Here is a 24,825-nt window from a genome sequence, read left to right on the forward strand (position 1 = left end):
CTGCATGACTTTGCATTATTCAGTTCCAATTGGGATCAGAGCCCTCCCCAGGCCTCCTTCCTACAGATAGTCACAAATTGGCCATCTGACGACGCTTGATTGGACAAGCTGAGTTGGTGGGTTCGAGAGCGAGAGGACCATACAGTTTCCATTCCACCCTCCACACCTCGCCAAAAAGCATAAAATCCAAGACAATATAGCACTTTGGACGTGTTTTATGTTAATGTGTACCTATGTCAAAACTGCTGAGTATTTAATGTTTTTCCTGTTTCAGGTATATCTCTGAAAGGATTTTCAGGAAATCCAGGTCCCTTAGGCCCAACAGGGTTAAAGGGAGTTCAAGGAATTCCTGGAAATCCGGGAATACCTGGTTCAATTGGCATGCAAGGCCAGCCAGGTCCTGTGGGAAACAGTGGAACACCAGGATTTCTTGGTCCAACAGGTAGGTTATGTTGAGTTCCGCATATTTCCTGATAGTAAATCATTTAGCTATCTCTTGCATTTTAACAATCGGCTCTTCATTCTTTCTCAACCTTCAGGTGCTGAGTATTCATCCAACTAAACTATTGAGGGGCATATCAGATGACTATTATTCATAATGCAAATTATTAATCACATAACCCTCCCCCTTACGACAAAGCGCCTAATACTTATATTTACTCCTTGAGTTTCCTATTTTCCTGGAAGTGGTCATTAACATCTTGTCCAGCAGCCATTAAAAATCTTGAGGGAACATTATTTGGTAATTTTGTAAAAAAGCTTGAGAAAATCACAAATTTGCTATAGAACGTGGAAACCCTGCCAATCGAAAGGAGGCCATTCGGCCCATTGGGTCTTCAACGGCCTTCCGAAAGAGCACCCCACCTAAGTCCACCCCCCTGTCCTATCCCCATAACCCTACCTAAGATAAACATCTTTGGATACGAGGAGACAATTTAGCACGGCCAATCCACCTAACCTGCACATCTACATTATTTTGTTGTTCGCACAACTGGCAGACTTCCATCTAAGCAGGTTTTGGGTGTAGGAATTGATTTGGTCATGTGAAAATCAGAATTAAACTTCTAACAAGATAATGTAAGGTTGCACCTGGACAGTCCGTTGATGGTTGTACAGTGAGGACGTAAAAATGTTTCTCCCTGCTCCCCCCCATAAATATTCTCCCTCCCATGGTTCAAGGGGCTCTAGATTTTCTGTAGTACTTCATCAAGTGATTATTTCTAACATGAAAGTCGTACTCATGTTGGCACTATGCTCAGCAACAGAGCCAGCACAGCTAAGCCCAATCCTGTGCTCCCTACACACGCACATGTGTATCAGACACAGACACATGATACACACACAATCACATATCTCATGCACACATCACATATAACACACACACAATCCCATAACAAACATGCAATCCCTCCCATAACAAACATGCAATCCCTTAACACACACAAACACAATCCCATTTCACACATGCAATCCCATATCACCTGTCACTCACATCACAAACATACAACCCATCGATTTTCCAGTTGTTATCAGTCCCCTACGTTGTTCCAGGTGAAATCAGTTCAGATTCTAAATCAAGCCTGCAACAACTACTCACCAGGCGAAAATCACTCAGCCATTTGAGGGGAAGAGGAAAGCTGAAAAAATGAGTTCTTGATTGTAATTATTATAATTACAGGTGATCGCTGTAATAGCTTACTGAAAAGTGCACTTCCTATGATGCGAGATCATTCACTTATTGAACGTATTATTTTCATGGATTAGGCAGGAAAGGAAGCCAAGGTATTCGGGGATTTCTAGGAGCACCAGGTCCACAAGGACCTCCAGGAATTCCTGGACGACCAGGACTACAAGGGGATGAGGGAATAAAAGGCCCGGTTGGAGAAAGAGGAATTAAAGGAAGCAATGGTACGAAGCATTGAATTTTCTTTTTACTTTAAGAATATCATGAATGTATCGTAGTATTTTCTTCAGATTTATTAACTGAATTAACAGTGAAGTTATTTAATTGCAGGGAGCAGCATTTTTATTATTACAAAAAATGAAGATTATTTTGTCTTTAAAGGCGGATTACGGCACGAGGATTATGAATTATTTCTCCCTCTTTCCCTCTCCCTCGCTCTCTTTCTTCACTTAAAAAAAATTATTTCTTTACATCTGCATCACAGAACGCTCTTCAACCATACCCTTTGAGTTCACTGATTGGAAGAGTGTGATGTGGTTCATTTTCCATGTCTCACTTTGTACTTACCTTTCGCATAGTCGAAGTTCATAGAATGGTCCAATTTATATGATGAAAACAACATGTAAGGAATTGCCACAATTTTGGCCATTTTTTGGAGGAGAGGGTTTTGAAAATAATTGTAGTTATTATTCACAAAGCAAGCTGCACTCGCATGTTTAAAAAGGGAATGAGAGGAAAGATTGTTAAATACTAACCAAGTTGTTTTCTTGAAGAGCAAAAACAATGAACAATTTGTTAGCCAGTCCTGGTAGTTCATAAATACCTTGCGCGTTGTTCTGGTTCCTGGTCCCAAGCGTGCAACAATGACTGTCTGGCATAGGTCCTCAGATTGTACCAAGAGCGAGAGCGTCAGACATAAACCACATATCGAGAATGAGCTTTTCAAAGAGAGAGCTAATGGATCGACCGTTTGCAAAAATCAGGTTGGATTAGAGGAGGTTACTTAGAAGTTGTTTTGTTTGATGCAGCAAGATGATGTGAGAAGTGTAGTAAGTTCATTACATTGCAGTGTCAGAACGCAAGTTAGTATGGTTTTAATTCAGTGAACGTGTTCACAACTATTGATATGTTTGTTTCTTGTCTGAAACCTGAAACAGCTCAACAATTCATATTGAGTTTCATCTTGCAAAGTGTTTACTCAGTCCAGCTTCAAAAATATCGAACTGGTATGCGAGGGTTCGTGTCCAAAACAGGAATATCTATTTCAGATCGAAGGGAGGTAGTCTCTTTTATACTCTTGTGTAGTTAGATATAAGGCCATAGGGGCAAAGAAAGAACAAAGAAAAGTACAGCACAGGAACAGGCCCTTCGGCCCTCCCAGCCTGCTGCCCGTCTAAACTAAAATCTTCTACACTTCCAGGGTCCATATCCCTCTATTCCCATCCTATTCATGTATTTGTCAAGATGCCCCTTAAACGTCACTGTCGTCCCTGTTTCCACCACCTCCTCCGGCAGCGAGTTCCAGGCATCCACTACCCTCTGTGTAAAAATACTTGCCTCGTACATCTCCTCTAAACCTTGCCCCTCGCATCCTGAACCTATGCCCCCTAGTAATTGACCTCTCTACCCTTGGAAAAAGCCTCTGACTATCCACTCTGTCTATGCCCCTCATAATTTTGTAGACCTCTATCAGGTCACCCCTCAACCTCCGTCGTTCCAGTGAGAACAAACCGAGTTTATTCAACCTCTCATCATAGCTAATGCCCTCCATACCAGGCAACATCCTGGTAAATCTCTTCAGCACCCCCTCTAAAACCTCCACATCATTCTGGTAGTGTGGCGACCAGAATTGAACACTATACTCCAAGTGTGGCCTAACTGAGGTTCTAAACGGCTGCAACATGACTTGCCAATTCTTATACTCAATGCCCCAGCCAATGAAGCCAATCATGCAGTATGCCTTCTTGACTACCTTCTCCACCTGTGTTGTCCCTTTCAGTGACCTGTGGATCTGTACACCTAGATCTCTCTGACTGTCAATACTCTTGAGGGTTCTACCATTCACTGTATACTCCCTACCTGTATTAGACCTTCCAAAATGCATTACCTCACATTTGTCAGGGTTAAACCCCATCTGCCATCTCTCCGCCCAAGTCTCCAAACGGCCTAATTCCTGCTCAACCTCTGACATAAATCCTCTGACAGTCCTCATCGCTATCCGCAATTCCACCAACCTTTGTGTCGTCTGCAAACTTACTAATCAGACCAGTTACATTTTCCTCCAAATCATTTATATATATTACAAACAGCAAAGGTCCCAGCACTGATCCCTGCGGAATACCACTAGTCACAGCCCTCCAATCAGAAAAGCACCTTTCCATTGCTACTCTCTGCCTTCTATGAAGGGGCACACACCTAAATATAAGACACATACTGCTTGTAGCGGTGAGAAGGACCACTATGCAACAGAACATCGCACACAAGGTAAGGGGTAAGACCTCCGATTGATGAATGGTGTCATAGGTGACACTATCCTGTCCTTCGATCAGCTGAGTCCTTTACTGTTGCACACAACACTTTTCAATGAGCAAAATAGTAAAATAAAAAGGCACGGTTTTCCAGCCCTTCCGACCAGCAGGATCATCCTGTCCCGCCGAAGGCGACCCCCCCCGCAGTCGGTTTTCCCCAGCAGCGGGGTGGGCGAGCCATTCAAAACGTTGCAGACTTCGGCCTTGACCTCGCCAGCGGCCATTGACGAGCTATCTCCGCTGCCAGGAAACACACGTGGGGGTGGCTGGGAATACTTCCAACTAGAGCAGTCCTGCTATCCCAGAGAAAAAATTGTAGAATTTGATAGGTTAGTCAGACGTGTACTCCAAGTTCTGACTGGACTGTGGTTCTGTTTAAAGTGCTTCATGTCGGAGTAATAATTATCATGAAATTGAGTAGGTCACCGCAATTGTTACCGTGCAAGATCAGACTGGACCCGCGTTGCCTCTGTAATCACTTCTACATTGTCTTGCACACGCAGCAGATATTTAGCACAGTGATTCTTTGTAATATCAAAGTTAGCGGGAAGACAATGTAACAGAAACAACTATGTCCCCTTGGCGATTTTAATTATCGGCCTACTTTCCACCAGGCTAAAATTGCCCCCTTTTGTTTCAGTGTGGAAATCGAAGGAGACACTCGTTTTAACACAGCCAGCAACATAACCCATAGCCCACAACTGACTACCAAATTATTTTTGTTGCCTGGTAGTAACTGGGTTGCTGTCATTCTTTACCTCTCCTGATTCTTTTGATAATTAAAAACCTCCTGTCCTTCTGATCTGTTTTAAGAATGTAATTTCAATGAAGGAATCTGAGGGGCTGCCATCATGTTTGGGGAGTTCAAACTGGCTATGTTATCACGCTACTGAAAAATTATTGTAAAAACTGGAACATTTTAATTGCTTTGTTTCAGGGGAACGAGGGGACCCAGGGGAAGACACGCTGACTCCGATCTTTTATGAAAAAGGCAACTGGGGAATCTCAGGTACTCCTGGTGAACATGGATTTACAGGACCACGTGGTAAGGAAAACTCAGCCTAACTAACTTTCAAATGTCTTAGGGTTTGGTTAAAGGATTATTTATTTAGTGATGGGTCACTTTTTGAAATGAATGGTTTATTCGTTCACTTCTGGAATGGGTTTGAACCCAGCAAAATGAGAGTCATTCTTGGCTGTGATAGTCAAAGACTAATTTGGGTGAAATGTTAAGCTACCTCCTGGTAAGTGCTGGAGTACAGCATAAAACCCGACAGGCAACGGTTTAAAAGTATTTGATGTGGGAAGTTGAAAAACTTCTACCAGAGCCATGAGGCTGTGGCTGAAATTTAAATGCACCTCTTAGAGATAAGGCATTGACTTATACCTGAACCTAGTGCCCAGTTGCAGCTATTTGTAATGTAGGGTGGGATTTTCCAGCACCCACCCCCTCTTCCCTGCGGTGTGTGTTCTGATGGCGGAGGCGGCACGCCATTGCTGCCAGCGTTATCTTCCGGTCCCACCGATGCCCACAGTATTTTGTATGGTTCACCTGTCTCGCTGCCGGGGACGCTGTCGTGGGATGTCTCCTTCAGGAACCAGTAGATCCCGCCAGTGAGGAGGGCTGTAAAATCCTGCCCGTGGTTATAAAATGAAGGAGGAACAAAATGAATTTTAAAAAAAACTTGGGCTGGATTCCCCGTGGCCCGACGCTGATAGCGTAATCAGTAACCGGGAGGAGAATCAACTCCGACGCCCAAATCGAGGCCGGCACCGGTTTGATGTTGGTCAGCCGTGCTCCGGCCCCTCGGAAATAGCGTCATCGCGTCGCACACAGTTGCAACGACATTGGCACGTCATTGGCCGGCCCTCCCGCGATACTCCGCCCCCGATGGGCAGGTTTCTCGACGGGGTGGGATACATGTGGTCTCAGCCGTACGGGGACCCGGCTTGGCGACTGCAGGCTGTGTCCAGCGCCGCCACACTCGACCGGGATCTGTGCCGCTGGCCGGGGGAGCTTATGCAAGGGCTGGGGGACTGGTGGGGGTGGGCAGTGGGTCGCGGATGGCGGACTGTGTCCGCGCATGGCCGCTGCCATGTTGTATGGCCTGACCGTTGCAGGTCATCAGTCGTGCACATGCTCGGCCACGGACCCGTCCATTTTCAGCGCGGGAGCCAGGAGTTTCACCCGGCGCCGCTGCTAGCCCCTCACTGATCCCGGAATCGGTGAGGGGTCAACGCCGATTTGTTCATCGTAAACCTCACGCAAATTCTCCATTCGAGCTGGCACTTAGCCGCTGAAACGGAGAAACCAGCCCCTTATCGTTCAGTGTTGGGAACTGCTGTGTTCAGGATTTCAAGGTGGGTGGCATTTCATGAAAGCCAATGACTTACATGATCCGTGTTATAGATTTGGAAGACTAGGTTAGTGGAGTAATGGTCACCTAGTGCCAAAAGCGCTGCTGCGATACCATGACGAGGCCTTTTTGAACAAGAACTTGGGTCGTTTTGCCTTACGACGTACTAACAGTATTATAACGTATTACTGGGCGGCAAATGTGGAGAAGGTGCGGAGCTGGGTCAGAGGGGTTGATTCCCAGTGGGTCAGAATGGAGGAGAGTTTGTGCAGGGGATCGGGATTGAAAGCACTAGCAACAGCGCCGCTCCCGATGGCCCCGGGGAAATACTCAGGGAGTCCGGTAATAATAGCTTCATTGAGAATTTGGAGGTAGTTACGCCAACACTTCAGGTTGGGGCAGGTTCAAGGGAAATGCCGACTCAGGGGAACCACAGAATTGAGCCAGGGAAGTGGGATGGAAATTTTCGGAAATGGGAGGAGAAGGGGATTAAGACACTAAAACATTTGTTTCTTCAGGGTCGGTTTGCAGGATTGAAGGAGCTGGAAGCGAAGTATAGGCTGGAGCAGGGGGAAATGTGTAGATCATGGTTTGAGATTTTGCCAGAAAGGAGATACAGAGCTTCCCGGTGGGGCCTGTCATAATATACATCAGTACATTATGGTGCAATCACATACACACACTGATGGACATGCAGTGGGACCAACCAGCATACACACTGCAGCCAATCACCAGTTATAGCACAAGCACTATAAAGACAGGGGACAGGAGAGTTCCCGCTCATTCTAGCAGCAGCCAGCTCAGAGCACAGAGCTCACAGCCTGCATCACAGCCATTCACCATGTGCTGAGTGCCTCACCATAACTAGTGATAGGAAAGGGTCCACAGTTAAGCTGGTATTGCTTATATCCACAGTTACAGCATGTTAGCATAGTTGAACACCTAATAAAATAGCGTTACACCATTTCCAGCATTGTTGGCTTGTTTGTGAACCAGAACACCCAACACGACATGGTACAAGGAGTGCCCGCAATCTCGCACTTGTGAGACCTACCTGCAACTTCTCAGCATTCCGGCATCCTCCAGCATGGAGAACATCAACCCGCCGCCGCCGCTCCGCATCGCTGGCAATCTCGGGGTAAATTGGAAGATATTTAGACAGCGCTTCCAGCTCTTCCTCGGGGCCACGGACAGGAGAATGCATCCGACACCAGGAAGATAGCCCTTCTTCTCTCCACGGCTGGGCATCATGCCATCCACATCTTTAACTCCCTGACATTCGCGGACGACGAGGACAAGACCAAGTACAAGACGGTGCTCCTCAAATTCGACACACACTTCAGTGTTGAAGTCAACAAAAGCTTCGAAAGGTACCTGTTCCAGCAGCGCTTGCAGGGTAAGGACAAGTCTTTCCAATCCTATTTAACACACCTCCGCATCCTCGCGCAATCCTGCGGCTACGGGCCCACCTCCGACTCCATGATACGCGACCAGATTGTTTTTGGGGTCATGTCGGACACCCTGCGTCAGCAGCTCCTTAAAGTTAAGCAACTAACCCTAGCGACTGCCATCGAGACCTGTGTCCTGCATGAGAATGCCACCAGCCGGTACTCCTACATACAGGCAGCTGAAACGGCGCGGCAAGGGCCCCATGAGGCGGAACGGGTCCAAACGATCGAACACCTCCCGGGCCGCATTCTGGAGGAGGGCGGCCATTTCGCGCGCTTTCCGAGGCCACCCGCGCTTGTACGCGCCAAACGAGGGGACGGTGACGTGGAGGAATGCGTTGCGCAGGCCCGCACTACGCAAGACCGTACCACGCATGCGCGGTGGCGCAACGAACGCACTGACGTCACGACGTGTGGCAACTGTGGCTCCGCCCACTTAAAGCGGCAATGCCCTGCACAATCGTGACAGTGCCTGCGCTGTGGCAGGCTTGGCCACTATGCTGCCTGCTGTCGAGCAGCCCAGTCTGCCAACTCGCAACGATTTAACCAGCCTCGCAGGAATGTTGGGGCAATCCAATCCACCTTCACCGAGTCCGATCCTGACTTCATGCAGACCAGTGACACCGAGGACGGGGAGCCTTTTTGAGTCACTGTCATAACCAAGAACAGGCTGTCCCCGAATCGAAAGCACCAGCCGCTGTTGGTGCACAGCATTGATCCGGACGACGCGTGGTGTGCCACCCTGACGGTCAACCGATCCCAGGTCAGATTCCGTCTGGACACTGGTGCTTCTTCCAATCTCCTCGCATGGTCAGCATTTCAAACCCTGGGGGTCAAACCAACAATTCTTCCATCAAATTGCCAATTGGTCGACTATAATGGTAACGTCATCCCCGCCACCGGGTCATGCCAACTGGAGGTGACGCACAACTCGCGAAAAGTCACCCTACCCTTCGAGATCGTGGGCTCCACAAAGGACTCCCTGCTAGGCGCACAGGCGTGCAAGCTCCTCAATCTCGTGCAGCGCGTACATTCCCTCTCTCCAGAGGACACGTCTGACTTCCAAGATGCGGACTTCAGGGCGCAGCTAAGTGCCATCATCACTCAACACCTAGATGTCTTCAAAGGCATGAGCACACTTCCCTACACATACAAAATCCTGCTCAAACAGGACGCCACTCCTGTGGTTCATGCACCTCGCAGAGTCCCAGCACCCCTCAAGGACAGCCTCAAGCAGCAGCTGCAGGACCTCCAGGACCAAGGAGTGCTTTCCAGAGTGACGGAACCAACCGGCTGGGCCAGTTCCATGGTGTGCGTCAAGAAACCTTCCGGCGAGCTCCGGATCTGTATCGACCCGAAGGATTTAAATCGTAACATCATGCGGGAGCATTACCCTATCCCCAAGCGTGAGGAGATCACATGCGAGATGCCTCGAGCCAACATATTCACCAAGCTGGATGCATCAAAGGGCTTCTGGCAGATTCAATTGGACAAGTCCAGCAGAAAGCTGTGTACTTTCAACACCCCATTTGGCAGTTACTGCTACAATAGAATGCCATTTGGAATCATATCAGCATCCGAAGTGTTCCACCGCATCATGGAGCAGATGATGGAGGACATTGAGGATGTGCGCGTCTATGTGGACGACATCATCATCTGGTCCACATATCAGGAGCATATCAGTCGCCTCCAACACGTTTTTAAGCGAATACCAAGGCCTGCGCCTCAACAGAGCCAAATGTTCTTTCGGCCAGACTGAACTCAGGTTTTTAGGAGACCACATCTCCCGGTTGGGTGTGCGGCCGGATGCGGACAAGGTGGCAGCCATTACGGCCATGCAGAAGCCGGCGGATAAGCAGGTGGTGCTCCGGTTCTTAGGAATGGTCAACTTCCTAGGAACGTTCATCCCTAACCTCGCTTCCCACACCACGGCTCTCCGCATCCTAGTTAGGAAGATGACGGACGTCCAGTGGCTTCCGGCCCACCAGCGTGAATGGGAGGAGCTCAAGGTCAAGCTGACCACCACCCTGGTATTGGCGTTTTTCGATCCTGCATCGGAGACAAAAATATCAACGGACGCTAGCCAATCTGGCATAGGGGCGGTGCTCCTGCAACGAGATGACGCCTCGTCATGGGCCTTGTTGCCTATGCGTCACGGGCCATGATGCCCACAGAGCAGCGCTATGCGCAAATCGAGAAGGAGTGCCTAGGCCTGTTGACCGGTGTCGACAAGTTCCATGACTACGTGTATGGCCTTCCCCAGTTCACTGTGGAGACCGACCATCGCCCGCTGGTCGGCATCATCCAAAAAGACCTCAATGACATGACCCCTCGCCTACAATGCATTCTGCTCAAGCTCCGGAGATACGATTTCCAGCTCGTGTACACACCGGGTAAGGACCTGATCATAGCCGGCGCTCTGTCCAGGGCAGTCACCACTCCGTCCGACCCAGAGGGATTCGTTTGCCAAGTCGACGCCCATGTGGCCTTCACGGCCGCCAATCTGCCGGCCACGGATGAACGCCTAACCCACATTCGCCGTGAGACTGCGGCTGACCCCCTGCTACAACGTGTGATGCGCCACATGACTGACGGATGGCTCAAGGGACAATGCCCGCAGTTCTATAATATTCAAGACGATATGGCAGTCGTTGATGGCGTCCTCCTGAATAAAATAGCGTTACACCACTTCCAGCATTGTTGGCTTGTTTGTGAACCAGAACACCCAACATGACAGAGCCGGCCTCCACATTGCTGGAGGAGGTGCTGACGACAGGGGGACTGGAGAAGGGGATAGTGTCGGAGGTTTACATAGCTATTTTGGAAGAGCAGAAGGCACGCTGGAAGGGATCAAAGCAAAGTGGGAGGAAGAGTTGGGAGAGGATATGGAGGAGGGGTTCTGGTGTGAGGTGCTCCGGAGAGTGAATGCCTCCACCTCGTGTGCGAGGTTGGGGCTGATACAGCTGAAGGTGGTATACAGAGCACACCTCACAAGGGCGAGGATGAGCCAATTCTTTGAAGGAGTAGAAGATGTGTGTGAGCGTTCATATGTTTTGGTCCTGTCCAAAGCTGGAGGATTACTGGAAGGAGGTTTTTAGGGTAATCTCTAAAGTGGTGCACGTGAAACTGGACCCGGGCCCTCGGAAGGCCATATTCGGGGTGTCGGACCAGCCGGGGTTGGAAACGGGTGCAGAGGCAGATGTTGAAGCCTTCGCCTCTTTGATCGCCCGAAGGCGGATCCTGATAGGTTGGAGAGCAACCTCTCCACCCTGTGCCCTGGCGTGGCGGGGGGCACCTGTTGGAATTCTTGACTCTTGAGAAGGTTAAGTTTGAACTGAGGGAAAGGATGGAGGGGTTCTACAATTCATGGGCATTATTCATCATGCACTTTCAAGAACTAGATAACATTGAAAATTAGTTGGGGGGGTGGTTGGGAGGGTTGGGGGAGGGGAACTGTGTGTGTTAATGGTGGCTATGGGTGATTCCTGATTCCTTTTTGTCATTTATGTTAACATGCGGGCTAATGTTTGGGGTTTGGCGGGAGGATGGGATCGTTGTTATTGATATGGGGATTGACATATTTGTTACTGATTATTGTTTATTGTTGGGTGTAAATTTGGGAGAAAATGTGAAAAAGGAGGAGAATAAAAATATTTTTTCAAAACCTATTATAACGACTGTTTCAGGTGAAAAGGGATTGCCCGGGAATCCAGGAATCCCTGGATTTTCTGGCAGGCTTGGTTTTCCAGGCTCCGTGAAAGGTTTTCTTGGGATGAATGGACCACCGGGTCGACCAGGGAGACAAGGTTTAATTGGACATAGAGGCCAAAAAGGAATCATTGGATTTCCTGGAATTAAGGGGGAGAAGGTAAGCAGGCAAAATCACTATAACAGCTTCATGAGGTATTTGTTGTAACATAAGAACCATTATATTGCAAAGGGTTCAATATAATAAGTTGCGGTTTATTTCCATTTAGGGTGACAACGGACAATTGGGATCTCCTGGAACACCAGGTGAACCTGGTTGTAAAGGATCGAAAGGTATGAGTGCAACTGATTAACTCTCTCGTGGGTATTAATAAACTTGTGGGTTCCTATTAAAATCACTAATTATGCCTTGTACCCAAGCGGCCAACATTCACTCTCACTGAACTGAGGGAAGGTCTTTGAGTTCTAATGACTTCTAAAGCTCGAATGACCATGACTTGGGGAAAATTCACAAGTTTCTGATTAGTTGTTGGGTGATTATTTGTAAATGTGTTTAAAAGATTCACACATGAAAACCCTGATAACTTACATAAAAGTACTACAAAGCCACATATCATTCACCATAGGGGCTTGGGTTCCATTCCTGGTCCGCCTTGAGTTGGGCAACACAAGGGGTGGCAAAAGAGAAAAAGCTGAAAAATCTCAGCATCTATAGGGAGAGAAAAGAGCTAACATTTCGAGTCCAGGTGACCCTTTTTCAAAGCTAGGGATGCTAGAACGATATAAATTAAAAGAAAATTACCACAGATGATAGAATCTGAAACAGAAACAGCAAAAGCTGGACAATCTCAGCAGGTCTGACCGCATCTGTGGAGAGAGAACAGAGCTAACGTTTTGAATCTGAATGACTCTTTGTCAAAGCTAGAGAGAACTAAAAATAGGATGGTGGGGTGCTGTGGTACAGTGGGGCTGGGTAGAGACCCAGCGATAGGTAGAAATTGACAAAGAATTTGTGGCCTAAAAGACAAAGGGAATGTAAGTGGTGGTGATAATGGCTAAGAAGGGTGCTAATAGTGGTACGTTTAGAGATCAGGATGTGTTAATGGCAGAACAGGGGTAAGCGATTTGTCAAAGGACAACCTGGAACAGGGAACGTATGGCCCTAGTGGGGTGGGGTGAGGGGGAGGGGAGATAATATGAGGGGAAGTCAGATTGATGGAAATAAAAATGGGGTGAAGGTGGAGGAGAGAGGTCACACTCTAAACTCAATGTTAAGTCCGGAATGCTGTAACGTGCCTAATCGGAAGATGAGGTGTTGTTCCTCAATGTTGCATTGGGCTTCACTGAAACATTGCATCAGGCCAAGGATGGACATGTGGGTGTGAGAGCAGGACGGTGAGTTGAAGTGGCAAGTGACAGGAAGGTCTGGGTTCTGTTTGTGGACGGACCGAAGGTGTTCTGCAAAGTGGTCACCCAGTCTGCGTTTAGTGTCTCCAATGTAGAGTAGACTGCACTGGGAGAAGCAAATGCAATAGACCAGATTGAAGAAGGTGCACATGAAGCTCTGCCTCACCTGAAAAGAGTATTTAGGCCCTTGGATAGTGAGATCGGAGGAGGTAAAGGGGCAGGTGTTACCTTCTGCGATTGCATGGGAAGGTGCTGTGGGAAAAGGGAGTGGACCAGAATATCCCCGAGGTAACAGCCCCTGTGGAATGCTGATGGGGAGTGCGGGGAAGATGTGTTGGTGGTGGCATCATGCTGGAGTTGGTGGAACTGGTGGAGGATGATTCTTTGAATGTGGAGGCTGGTTGGTTGAGAAGTGAGGCAAAGGGGGACTCTCTCCTTGTTCAGGGACGGAGGAGCAGGTGTGAGAGCAAGGATGCAAGAGAGGGGGCAGACCCAATTGGGAGCCCTGGGAAACCATGATTAAGGAAGAAAGAAGACATGCCAGAAACACCGTTTTGGAAAGTGGCATCATCGGAACCGATGCGACGGAGACTGAGGAACTGGAAGAATGGGATGGATTCCTTACAGAATGTAGGCCGTGAAGAGCTATAGTCGAGGTAGCTGTAGAGTCAATGGGCTTATAATGGATACTAATGGATACAAGTGGTATAGTTGGTCCCTGCACTGCTAAGCTGGAATGAGAAAGAGATCTGGGGCGGGATTCTCTGTCCCTCCACACCCGTTTTCTGGTGCGGCACGCCCCCCCCGCCAGCAGCGGGATTCTCCGTCCTGGCAGCCGGCCAATGGGGTTTTGCGTTGTGGGCACCCCTGTGCTGTCGGGGAAATCCCCGGGCGTGAGTGCGCTGCCGGCGAAACGGAGGATCCCGACGACGGGAGAATCCAGCCCCTGATGTTCCCACAACTGATCACTTTGTGATTGGTCAGACTGGAATGAGAAAGGACTGGGTAAGTCTGTCGCTGCTCCATCTTAACTGCGCCCCTGATTTAGAAATGAGGCCAAGTGCCTAAAATGAAATGTTCTATTCTCCATAAATAACATTTGTCATGTGTGTGAGTATTTTAAAAAAATAACATTGGAATGTAAGGAGGGGGGTGTGGAAAAGGAAGACTGGTGACATTTAACAGGATTTTGAAATGAGAGATAAAGGTGCACTTATCTCCACCAGTAAACAATTGCATCTCAAATGACAGGTTCAAATCATCAGAAATGGGAGCAGGCATAGGCCATTCAGCCCATTCAATCTGCTCAACCGTTCGATAAGGTCTTTGCTGATCTGATTGTAGCCTTAACTTCACTTTCCTGTCTACTCCCAATAACCCGTGACTTTCTTGTAGATCAAAGATCTGTCTAATTTAGCCGTTGAATATATTCAATGACCCAGCCTCTGCTGTTCTCTGTGGAAGAGAATTCCAAGGACAAACAACCCCCTGGTAGAAGAAATTCCTCCTCGTCTCCATCTTAAATGGGTGATTTTGAAACTGTGCCCCTATTTCTGGATTCCCCTCCAAGAGGAAACATGAAATGAAATGAAATTAAAATCGCTTATTGTCACAAGTAGGCTTCAAGTAGTTACTGTGAAAATCCCTAGTCGCCACATTCTGGCGCCTGTTCGAGGAGGCTGGTACGGGGATTGAACCGTGCTGCTGGCCTGCCTTGGTCTGCTTTCAAAGCCAGCTCTTTAGCCCTGTGCTAAAACATCGGGCGTGATTTAACTAAATGGGAACTAAATGAGCGGGTTTAGCTGCGTGTTTCCCGGTGCTCACGCACTGAGAAACACCCTGCTATTTAACGGTTAGAGAGGGGGTTTCAGCAACGAATGCGTGGCCGGGGCCACACATAGCCCCGTTTTGTGCACTGAGGAGCTCTGCTCGCTGGGTCTCCTCAGTGTAGCGAGCAATTTCTCTGCACTGCCAAGATGCCCAGATGGCAGTATCAAGTTGGTACCCAGGTGGCATTGCCAGGCTGGTCTACCAGGCTGGCAGTACCAGGGTACCCAGGAAGTGCCAGGGTGTCACACTGCCAGAGGGCAAGCATCTGGAGGATTCTGATCCCTTGTGAGATCCCCATGAGTGTTGTTCCGTCTGGTCCCGTTTGTGGAGACCAGTACTGTCCAGCACTCACCCGAGGTCTCCAAGGCGAAAGGGATAGATCCCAACGTCTCTGATGCCTCGAGAAATTGCATATTACAATGCGTCTAGCTGTCTCGCTCTAACATGCAGATTTGCCAAAAGGTAATCCTGCCCACAATTGGCAGGATCGCAACGCCTCATGAGATTGCGTTATATCAGGGCAGGGTCTCCCACCTTCTATCGGCCACGTTGCACCGCAGTGCACTGCTTTACAGGCACAAACTGGCTGCTCGATCATGCCCATCTGCTGAGCATAGACCCTGTCCAGCCCCCTCAGTATCTTTTTAAAATATTTTTCCAATTAAGGGGCAACTAAGCATGGTCAATCTACCTACCTTGCACCACCATGCCGCACTCCCCCATCCCACTGTCATATGTTTCAGTGAGATCACCTCTCATTTTTCTGAACTCCATTGAATATAGGCCCAATCTGGTCAACCTTTCTGATAAGACAACCTGTCATGCTAGGAAATCAACATAGTGAGCTACTTCCGATCTGTTTACAATTCAAGTACATCCTTCTTTAAGTAAAGAGACCAAATCTGTGCACAGTACTCCAGGAGTAGACTAACCAATGCCCTGTACAGTTATAGCAAGACTACTTTTATGTTCTATCACCCTTGCAGTAAAGATCGGCATTCCATTTGCCTTTCTGATTACTTGCTGAACTTGCAGAGATACATATATACATAGAAGATAGGAGCAGGAGGAGGCCTTTTGGCCCTTCGAGCCTGCTCCTCCATTCATCACGATCATGGCTGATCATCCAACTCAATAGCCTAATCCTGCTTTCTCCCCATAGCCTTTGATTCCATTCTCCCCAAGTACTATATCCAGCCGCCTCTTGAATATATTCAAAGTTTTAGCTTCAACTACTTCCTGTGGTAATGAATTCCACAGGCTCACCACTCTTTGTGTGAAGAAATGTCTCCTTATCTCTGTCCGAAATGGTTTACCCTGAATCCTCAGGCTGTGACCTCTGGTTCTGGACACACCTATCATTGGTAACATCTTCCCTGCATCTACCCTGTCTAGTCCTGTGAGAATTTTATAAGTCTCTATGAGATCCCCCCTCATTCTTCTGAACTCCAGTGAGAACAATCCCAACCTAGTCAATCTCTCCTCATATGACAGTCCTGCCATCCCTGGAATCAGTCTGGTAAACCTTTGCTGCACTCCCTCGAGAGCAAGAACATCCTTCCTCAGAGAAGGAGACCAAAAGTGTGGCCTCGTCAAGGTACTGTACAATTGCAGCAACACATCCCTGCTTCTATACTCGAAACCTCTTGCAATGAAGGCCAACATACCATTAGCCTTCTTTACCGCCTGCTGTACCTGCATGCTTACCTTCAGCGAATGGTGCACAAGGACACCCGGTCCCGCTGCACACTCCCGTCTCCCAATTTACAACCATTCACGTAGTAAGTTGCCTTCCTGTTTTTGCTTCCATAATGAATAACCTCACACTTATCCAAATTATACTGCATCTGCCATTAGTTTGCCCACTCACCCAACCTGTACAGATCTTGCTGTAGGATCCCTGCATCCTCGTCATAATTCACCTTCCCACCTAATTTGGTATCATCTGCAAACTTTGAGATGTTACATTTTGTTCTCTCATCCAAATCATTAATATATATTGTGAATAGCTGGGGTCCCAGCACCCATCCCTGTGGCACCCCACTGGTTACTGCCTGCCAATTTGAAAAGGACCCATTAATCCTTACTCTTTGTTTCCTCTCTGTCAACCAGTTTTCTATCCACCTCAATACATTTCCCCCAATCCCATGCACTTTAATTTTGCACAATAACCTCTTATACGGGACTTTGTCAAACGCCTTCTGAAAGTCCAAATATAACACATCGACTGGCTCCCCCTTGTTGACTGTACTGGTTACCTCTTCAAAGAATTCCAACAGATTTGTCAAGCATGATTTTCCCTTCATAAATCCATGCTGACTCTGACTGATCCTGCCACTGCTTTCTAAATGTTCCGCTATAAAGTCCTTGATAATGGATTCAAGCATTTTCCCCACTCCCGATGTTAGGCTTAATGGTCTATAATTCCGTGCTTTCTCTCTACCTCCCTTTTTGAATATCGGAGTGATGTGAGCTACCCTCCAATCTGCAGGGACAGTTCCAGAGTCTATAGAATCCTGGAAGATGACCACCAATGCAGCCACTATTTCCAGAGCCACCTCCTTAAGCACTCTGGGATGCAGATTCTCAGGCCTTGGGGATTTATCCACCTTCAATCCCATCAGTTTTCCCAGCACCATTTCTCTACTAATGTTGATTTCCCTCAGTTCTTCCCTCTCACTAAACCTTTCATTCTCCAACATTTCTGGGATGTGATTTGTGTCCTCATTTGTGAAGACAGAACTAAAGTATGTATTTAATTGCTCAGCCATTTCTTTGTCCCTTATTATGCATTCCCCTGTTTCTGTCTGCAGTGGGCCTACATTTCTCTTTACCAATCTCTTTCTCTTCGCATATCTGTAGAAACTCTTAGTGTCAGTCTTTATGTTCCCTGCAAGCTTCCTTTCATACTATACTTTCCCCTTCTTAATCAATCCCTTCATCCTTCTTTGTTGAATTCTAAACTGCTCCCAACCCTCAGACCTATTATTTTTCTTGGCCAATCTGTACGCTTCTTCCTTGGATCAGATACTATTTCTAATTTCCTTTGTAAGCCATGGATTGGTCCTCTTACCCCCTTTACTTTTGTGCCAGACAGGAATGAACAGTTGCTGTAGTTCCTCCATGCGTTCCTTCAACGTTGGCCATTGTCTATCCACTGTCATCCCTTTAAGTAACTCTCCCCAATCTATCAAGGCCAACTCACGCCTCATATCCTCACAGTTCCCTTTATTAAGATTCAGCACCCTAGTCTCCGAATCAACTACTTCACTTTCCATCTTGATAAAAAATTCTATCATGTTATGGTCGCTCATCCCCAAGGGTCTCATACAGTCAGATTGGCAATAATTCCCTTCTCATTACACAGTACCCAGTCTAAGATGGCCTGCTCTCTAGTTGGTTCCTCCACATATTGGTCAAGAAAACCATCCTGTTTTCCTCCAGGAATTCCTCCTCTACAGCATTGTGGGTAATTTGATTTGCCCAATCTATGTGAAGATTCAAATCACCCATGATCTCCGATATACATGAATCACTAATTTCTTGTTTAATGCCATTCCCAACCTCACTAGTGCAGTTTGGGGGTCTATATATGACACCCATTCATGTTTTTTGTCCCTTGGTATTTCTCAACTCTACCCATACAGATTCCACATTGTCAGAGCAATATCCTTTCTCACTATTGTGTTAATTTCCTCTTTAACCAGCAGTGCCACGCCACCACCTTTTCTTTAATGCCTGTCCTTCCTAAATACTGAAAACCATGGGACATTCAGTTCCCATCCCTGTTCACCCTGCAGCCATGTCTCCGTAATCCCAATTATATCATACCCATTTATATTTATCGCCACGATTAGTTCTTCCACTTTATTGCAAATGCTCCGTGCATTAAGGCACAGAGCCTTTACGTTTGTCTTTTTCACAATGCTTGTCTTGTTCCCAATATTTTTCTCTCCTGTCCTGTTTGAATTTTGCCCTTGGTTTCTCCACCTATCATTTTTCTTATTCGCTTTTCTACCTTTTGCTTTTGTCCTTGCTCTCTCTCTTTCTCTGACTCCTTGCGTTGGTTCCCATCCCCCTGGCATTTTAGTTTAAACCTTCCCCATGATTCATGTACAAGGAGGCCAGACCATTCTGCATTGCAGAATCCTGCAGTCTCTCTCTTTCCATGTAAACAATATTCTGCTTTTTGAATTGTTTTGCAGATAGGATAAACTCACATTTTCCCACATTATAATCCATCTCCCAAATTTTTGCCCACTCACTTACCCTATCTATATTCCTTTTCAGGTTCTTTGTGTTGTCCTCCTGTTTCCCACTTAACTTTGTATTGTCAGTAAATCTGCCTACAATGCAGTTGGTTCCTTCATACAAGTCATGAATATGGATTGTAAATTGTTTAGGTCCCAGCATTGATCCCTGGGGTAATGCACTAGTTCCAGTTTTCCAACCTAAAAATGACCCGTGTGTCGCAACTTTGTCTCCTGTAAGTTAACCAATCATCTACCTTTGCTAATATATCACCCTCAGACCATGATTTGTTATCTTGCGCAGTAACCTCTTATGTAACACCTTATTGAATGCTTTTTGGAAGACCATAGAGTCATAGATGTTTACAGCATGGAAACAGGCCCTTCGGCCCAGCTTGTCCATGCCGCCCAGTTTCTATCATTAAGCTAGTCCCACTTGCCTGCATTTGGCCCATATCCCTCTATACCCACCCTGTCCATGTAACTGTCTAACTGTTTTTTAAAGGAAAAAATTGTACTCAACCACTGCCTCTCGCAGCTCATTCCAGATGCTCACCACCCTCTGTGTGAAAGAATTTCCCCTCTGGTCTCTTTTGTATCTCTCACCTTAAACCTATACCCTTTAGTTCCAGGCTCCTCTACCTTTGGTAAAAGATGTTGACTATCTACCTTACCTATGCTCCTCATTATTTTATAGACCTCCAAAAGATCACCCGTAAAGCCTCCTACACTCCAGGGAAAAAAGTCCCAGCTTATCCAGCCTCTCCTTATAACTCAGACCATCAAGTCCTGGTAGCATCCTCGTAAATCTCACCTAGTCCTGGTTGCCCCCTCATAAACCAAGTACACTACAATTCTCACAGGGCTGGACAAGCTGGATGCAGGGGATGTTGTTTCCTCTGGCTGGGGGGATGGAGGTGGTCTAGAACAAGGGGTCAAATCTCAGGATATGGGGTGGCCAGTTAGGACTGAGATGAGGAAAAATCTCTTCACTCAGAGGGTGGTGAACCTGTGGAATTCTCTACTGCAGATGGCTGTGGAGGGCAAAATACTGAATATATTTATGAAGGACATAGGTAGATTTCTAGACTCTAAAGGTGTTGAAGGATATGGGGCGGAATTCTCCGGTATTGGCGCGATGTCCGCCGACCGGCGCCAAAAACGGCGCAAATCGGTCCGGCATCGCGCCGCCCCAAAGGTGCGGAATCCTCCGATTCTTGGGGGGCCGAGCCCTAACCTTGCGGGGCTAGGCCCGAGCCGGACTGATTTCCGCCCCGCCAGCTGGTGGAAAAGGCCTTTGTTGCCCCGCCAGCTAGCGCGGAAATGACATTGCCGGGCGGCGCATGCGAGGGAGCGTTAGCGGCCGCTCACGGCATCCCCGCGCATGCATTGTGGAGGGATTCTCTTCCGCCTCCACCATGGTGGAGACCGTGGTGAAGGCGGAAGGAAAAGAGTGCCCCCACGGCAAAGGCCCGCCCGCGGACCGGTGGGCCCCGGTCGCGGGCCAGGCCACCGTGGGGGCACCCCCCGGGGCCAGATCGCCCCGCGTCCCCCCCAGGACCCCGGAGCCCGCCCGCGCCGCCTAGTCCCGCCGGTAAGAGAGGTGGTTTAATCCATGCCGGCGGGACAGCAATTCTAGCTGCGGGACTTCGGCCCATCCGGGCCGGAGAATCGCGGGGGGGGGGGGGAGCCTGCCAACCGGCGCGGCGCGATTCTCGCCCCCACCGAATCTTCGGTGCCGGAGAATTCGGTAACCAGCGGGGGCGGGATTCACGCCAGCCACCGGCAATTCTCCGACCCGGCGGGGGGTCGGTGAATCTCGCCCATGGTTTCTCTAACTAACCCAAAACGTGTGTTCGCTGTGCAAACCCAGGTAACCTGTAGCTGTTATTAACATCATTGACATGTGAAAATGAACCAGTGGAGGTTTGCCAGCTTTGGGGCAGCACGGTAGCACAAGTGGATAGCGCTGTTGCTTCACAGCGCCAGGGTCCCGGGTTCGATTCCCCGCTGGGTCGCTGTCTGTGCGAGTCTACATATTCTCCCCGTGTCTGTGTGGGTTTCCTCCGGGTGCTCCGGTTTCCTCCCACAGTCCAAAGACGTGCAGGTTAGGTGGATTGGCCATGCTAAATTGCCCTTAGTGTCCAAAAAGGTTAAGAGGGGTTATTGGGTTCTGGGGATGGGGTGGAAGTGAGGGCTTAAAGTGGGTCGGTGCAGACTCGATGGGCCGAATGGCCTCCTTTTGCACTGTATGTTCTATGTTCTATGTTCTGTGATATGGGGAGAGTGCGGGACTATGGCGTTGAGATAAAGGATCAGCCATGATCGTGTTGAATGGCGGAGCAGATTCAAAGGGCTGAATGCCCTACTCCTGCTCCTATTTTCTATGTTCTACATTGACTAATTCTCTTTTAATCCATCCTGCTTGTTGCATCCTGAAAGGACTTTGATAAATTTGTCACACTCAGCCTAATGTTATTCATTATTACACATGATATGAAAACTAAACTACCAATGTTTCTTTCAAAAGGTGACACAGGCGATTCTCGTAGTTTGCCAGGATTCCCTGGAACCAAAGGACAGATTGGTGACCGAGGCGAGCCAGGTAAAGTGTAATTATTCGACAGTCAGACATTCCAGTGACTGGGTGCAGCATTTGGGTAGGACACTGTCCATTGACATCTGCGGCAGCACAAACTGATATGTTGAAGTCTTCTTCCAGCTGGAGGTGTTGTTCCTGATCATTTTCTGCAACTTTGGCGAAGGGGAGGAGAAATCTCGGAAAACCGTTTGAATTGTTTATCAGGGGTTTCCACTATTTTTCCACTGATGTTGCTATGGATAAACACATCTGGAAATTTATTCTCTGAATGCCCTTTGTGAAATAAGACTAACGAGTTTATGTTCCTTCTAGGTAAAGGTATAGATCACCTAAAGCTCTGCAGAGGCCCTTCCACGGCACTGCCTGGGCAGTGCCAAGATAATAATAATAATCTTTATTGTCACAAGTAGGCTTACATTAGCACTGCAATGAAGTTAATGTGAAAATCCCCTCGTCGGCACACCCCAGCACCTGTTTGGGTACACAGAGGGAGAATTCAAAATGTTCAATTCACCCAACAGTGCATCTTTCGGGTCTTGTGGGAGGAAACCGGAGCTCTGAGTAAACCAAACCCACGCAGACACGGGGAGAATGTGCAGTGACCCAAGCCGGGAAGTGAACCTGGGACCCTGGCGCTGTAGAGCAACAGTGATAGCTACTGTGCTGCCAGGGTAATGCCGCCGGGCAGTGTCAGGGTAATGCCGGGTAAGTCCTTCTCCCCCCCCCCCACCCCCCACCACCACCACCACCAGGGGCTATATGTATCTGTGCGCCCTCAGTGGGTTGCCTTTGGTGGTTCCTGGTTTTGAAAAGCAATATTTGACAATTTCATAGAATTTATCATAGAATTTACAGTGCAGAAGGAGGCCATTCGGCCCATCGAGTCTGCACCGGCTCTTGGAAAGAGCACCCTACCCAACGTCAACACCTCCACCCTATCCCCATAACCCAGTAACCCCACCCACCACTAAGGGCAATTTTGGACACTTAAGGGCAGTTTGTCATGGCCAATCCACCTAACCTGCACATCTTTGGACTGTGGGAGGAAACCAGAGCACCCGGAGGAAACCCATGCATACACGGGGCAGATGTGCAGACTCCGCACAGACAGTGACCCAAGCCGGAATCGAACCTGGGACCCTGGAACTGTGAAACATTGTGCTATTCACAATGCTACCGTGCTGCCCCTAATTTAATGTGCTGAATCTGGTAGTTAAAAGAAAAGAAATATGAAAGCTGGAAATCTGAGTAGATCAATGTTTATAAGTAGCAGATTGATGTTTTAGGGGTATAACCAGGCCAGATACTGAAAGATAAGTCGTTACTTGTAGCATTTCTGTTTTTATTTTCGTTGTTTTGGATGTTCTGTCTGTTTGTTCTTCATAAATCTGAACAGTAATGCAGACAATAATTGCTCTGCTGCACAATAAACACTCCTATGTCACCTACAAAATGTGTAAATTGCAGCACAAGTTTTGATTTTCATTTCTCCTTTTTTAGGTGCCAATGGTTTACCAGGCCAGCCTGGTCCCACTGGTTTTGATGGAAGGTCAGGCGCATCCGGAATAAAGGGAATCCATGGGGTTCCAGGGGTTCCAGGTTTCCCAGGTACTCGTAGACATTTACAAAGAACAACTGAACCAGTACCTGATGGTTATTGCCATATTAAACATGATCAGTGTGAGCAATCAGATATAGAGATTGTAAGATGACTTTGAATGAAGAAACAATGAGGTCTGCAGTACATCTGGCTGCCCATCAGCTCTCTGCAGGTTCTTACTGAGAGAATCTGTCAGGAAAATAGTGAGTTTTTAAAAATTATTTCATTGGACACGACTGACTAGGTCAGCATTTATTGCCATCCCTAATTTTTTTTAATTTTCAATTTAAAAAAATTAAGTTTAGAGTACCCAATTCTTCTTTTTTCCAATTAAGGGGCAATTTTGCGTGGCCAGTCCACCGATCCTTTACATCTTTTGGGATGTGGGGGTGCAGGGGGAATTTATAAACTCCACAGGGACAGTGACCGGGATGGAACCCAGGTCTTTGGTGCCGTGAGGCAGCAGTGATTGCCATCCCTAATTGTCCTTGAGAAGGTGATGGTGCGTTACCTACATGAGCCACTGCAGCCCTTGTGGTGTATGCACACCCACAGTACTGTTAGGTAGGGAGTTCCAGGATTTTGGCTCAGCGACAGTGATAGTAATGATGATGTATTTTCAAGTTAGGATGATGTGGGGCGTGGAGGGGAATTTATGGGTGGTGGTGTTCCCATGCATCTTCTGATCTTGACCTTCTTGGCGGTAGGTGTTTTGGTTTCGGAAAGTTCTGTAAAAGGAGCTTTGGTGAGTTGCTGTGGTGCATCTTATAGATGGTGCACACTGCTGCCAGTGAGCATCAAGGGGGAAGAGAGTGAATGTTTGGGTTGATGGATGGGGTGCCAATCAAGCGGGCTACATTATTTTCAATGGTGTCCATCTTCTTGAGTATGGTCGGAGCCTCACTCATCCAAGCATGTGAAGAGTATGTCATCACAGTCCTGACTTGAGCATCGTAGATGGTCAACAGGCTTTGAGGAGTCGAGAGTTGTGTTTATATGGCTGGCCTAGTTCAGTTTTCGATCAATGGTAAACCCCCAAGATGTTGATAGTGGGGAATTCAGCAAAGGTAATGCTATTGAATGTTAAAGGGAGATGCTTAGAATCTCTCTTGTTGGAGATGATCAATGCCTGACAGTGTGGTGTGAATGTTACTTGTCACTCAGCCCATGTCTGGATATTGCCTCGGACATTTTGCATATGGACTTGGGCACGATTCAGTATCTGAGCAATTGCCAATGGTCCTCAACATTGCGCAATCAACAGTGAACATTTCTGACCATTTGATGGAGGGAAGGACATTGATGAAACAGCTAAAGGTGATTGAGCCAAGGACACTATCCTGAGGAACTCCTGCAGTGATATCATGAGACTGAAATGATTGACCTCCATCAACCATAGCCATCTTCTTTT

The 24,825-nt window shown here is 47.7% G+C and overlaps 1 protein-coding gene across 1 annotated transcript in view; it reads left to right on the plus strand.

Moving 5' to 3' along the window:
• Positions 1-24,825, plus strand: part of LOC140389020 (uncharacterized) — a 278,261-nt gene that overhangs the window by 185,566 nt on the left and 67,870 nt on the right. The window contains exons 30-36 of the mRNA XM_072473187.1: positions 275-442; positions 1,765-1,908; positions 5,150-5,257; positions 11,704-11,885; positions 11,995-12,058; positions 21,743-21,817; positions 23,315-23,422. Of these exons, the coding sequence (XP_072329288.1) occupies positions 275-442; positions 1,765-1,908; positions 5,150-5,257; positions 11,704-11,885; positions 11,995-12,058; positions 21,743-21,817; positions 23,315-23,422 (849 nt within the window). The remainder of the gene's footprint in view (positions 1-274; positions 443-1,764; positions 1,909-5,149; positions 5,258-11,703; positions 11,886-11,994; positions 12,059-21,742; positions 21,818-23,314; positions 23,423-24,825) is intronic.

Source organism: Scyliorhinus torazame, chromosome 14 (genome assembly GCF_047496885.1).
Source record: "Scyliorhinus torazame isolate Kashiwa2021f chromosome 14, sScyTor2.1, whole genome shotgun sequence".
NCBI classification, from domain to species: domain Eukaryota; kingdom Metazoa; phylum Chordata; class Chondrichthyes; order Carcharhiniformes; family Scyliorhinidae; genus Scyliorhinus; species Scyliorhinus torazame.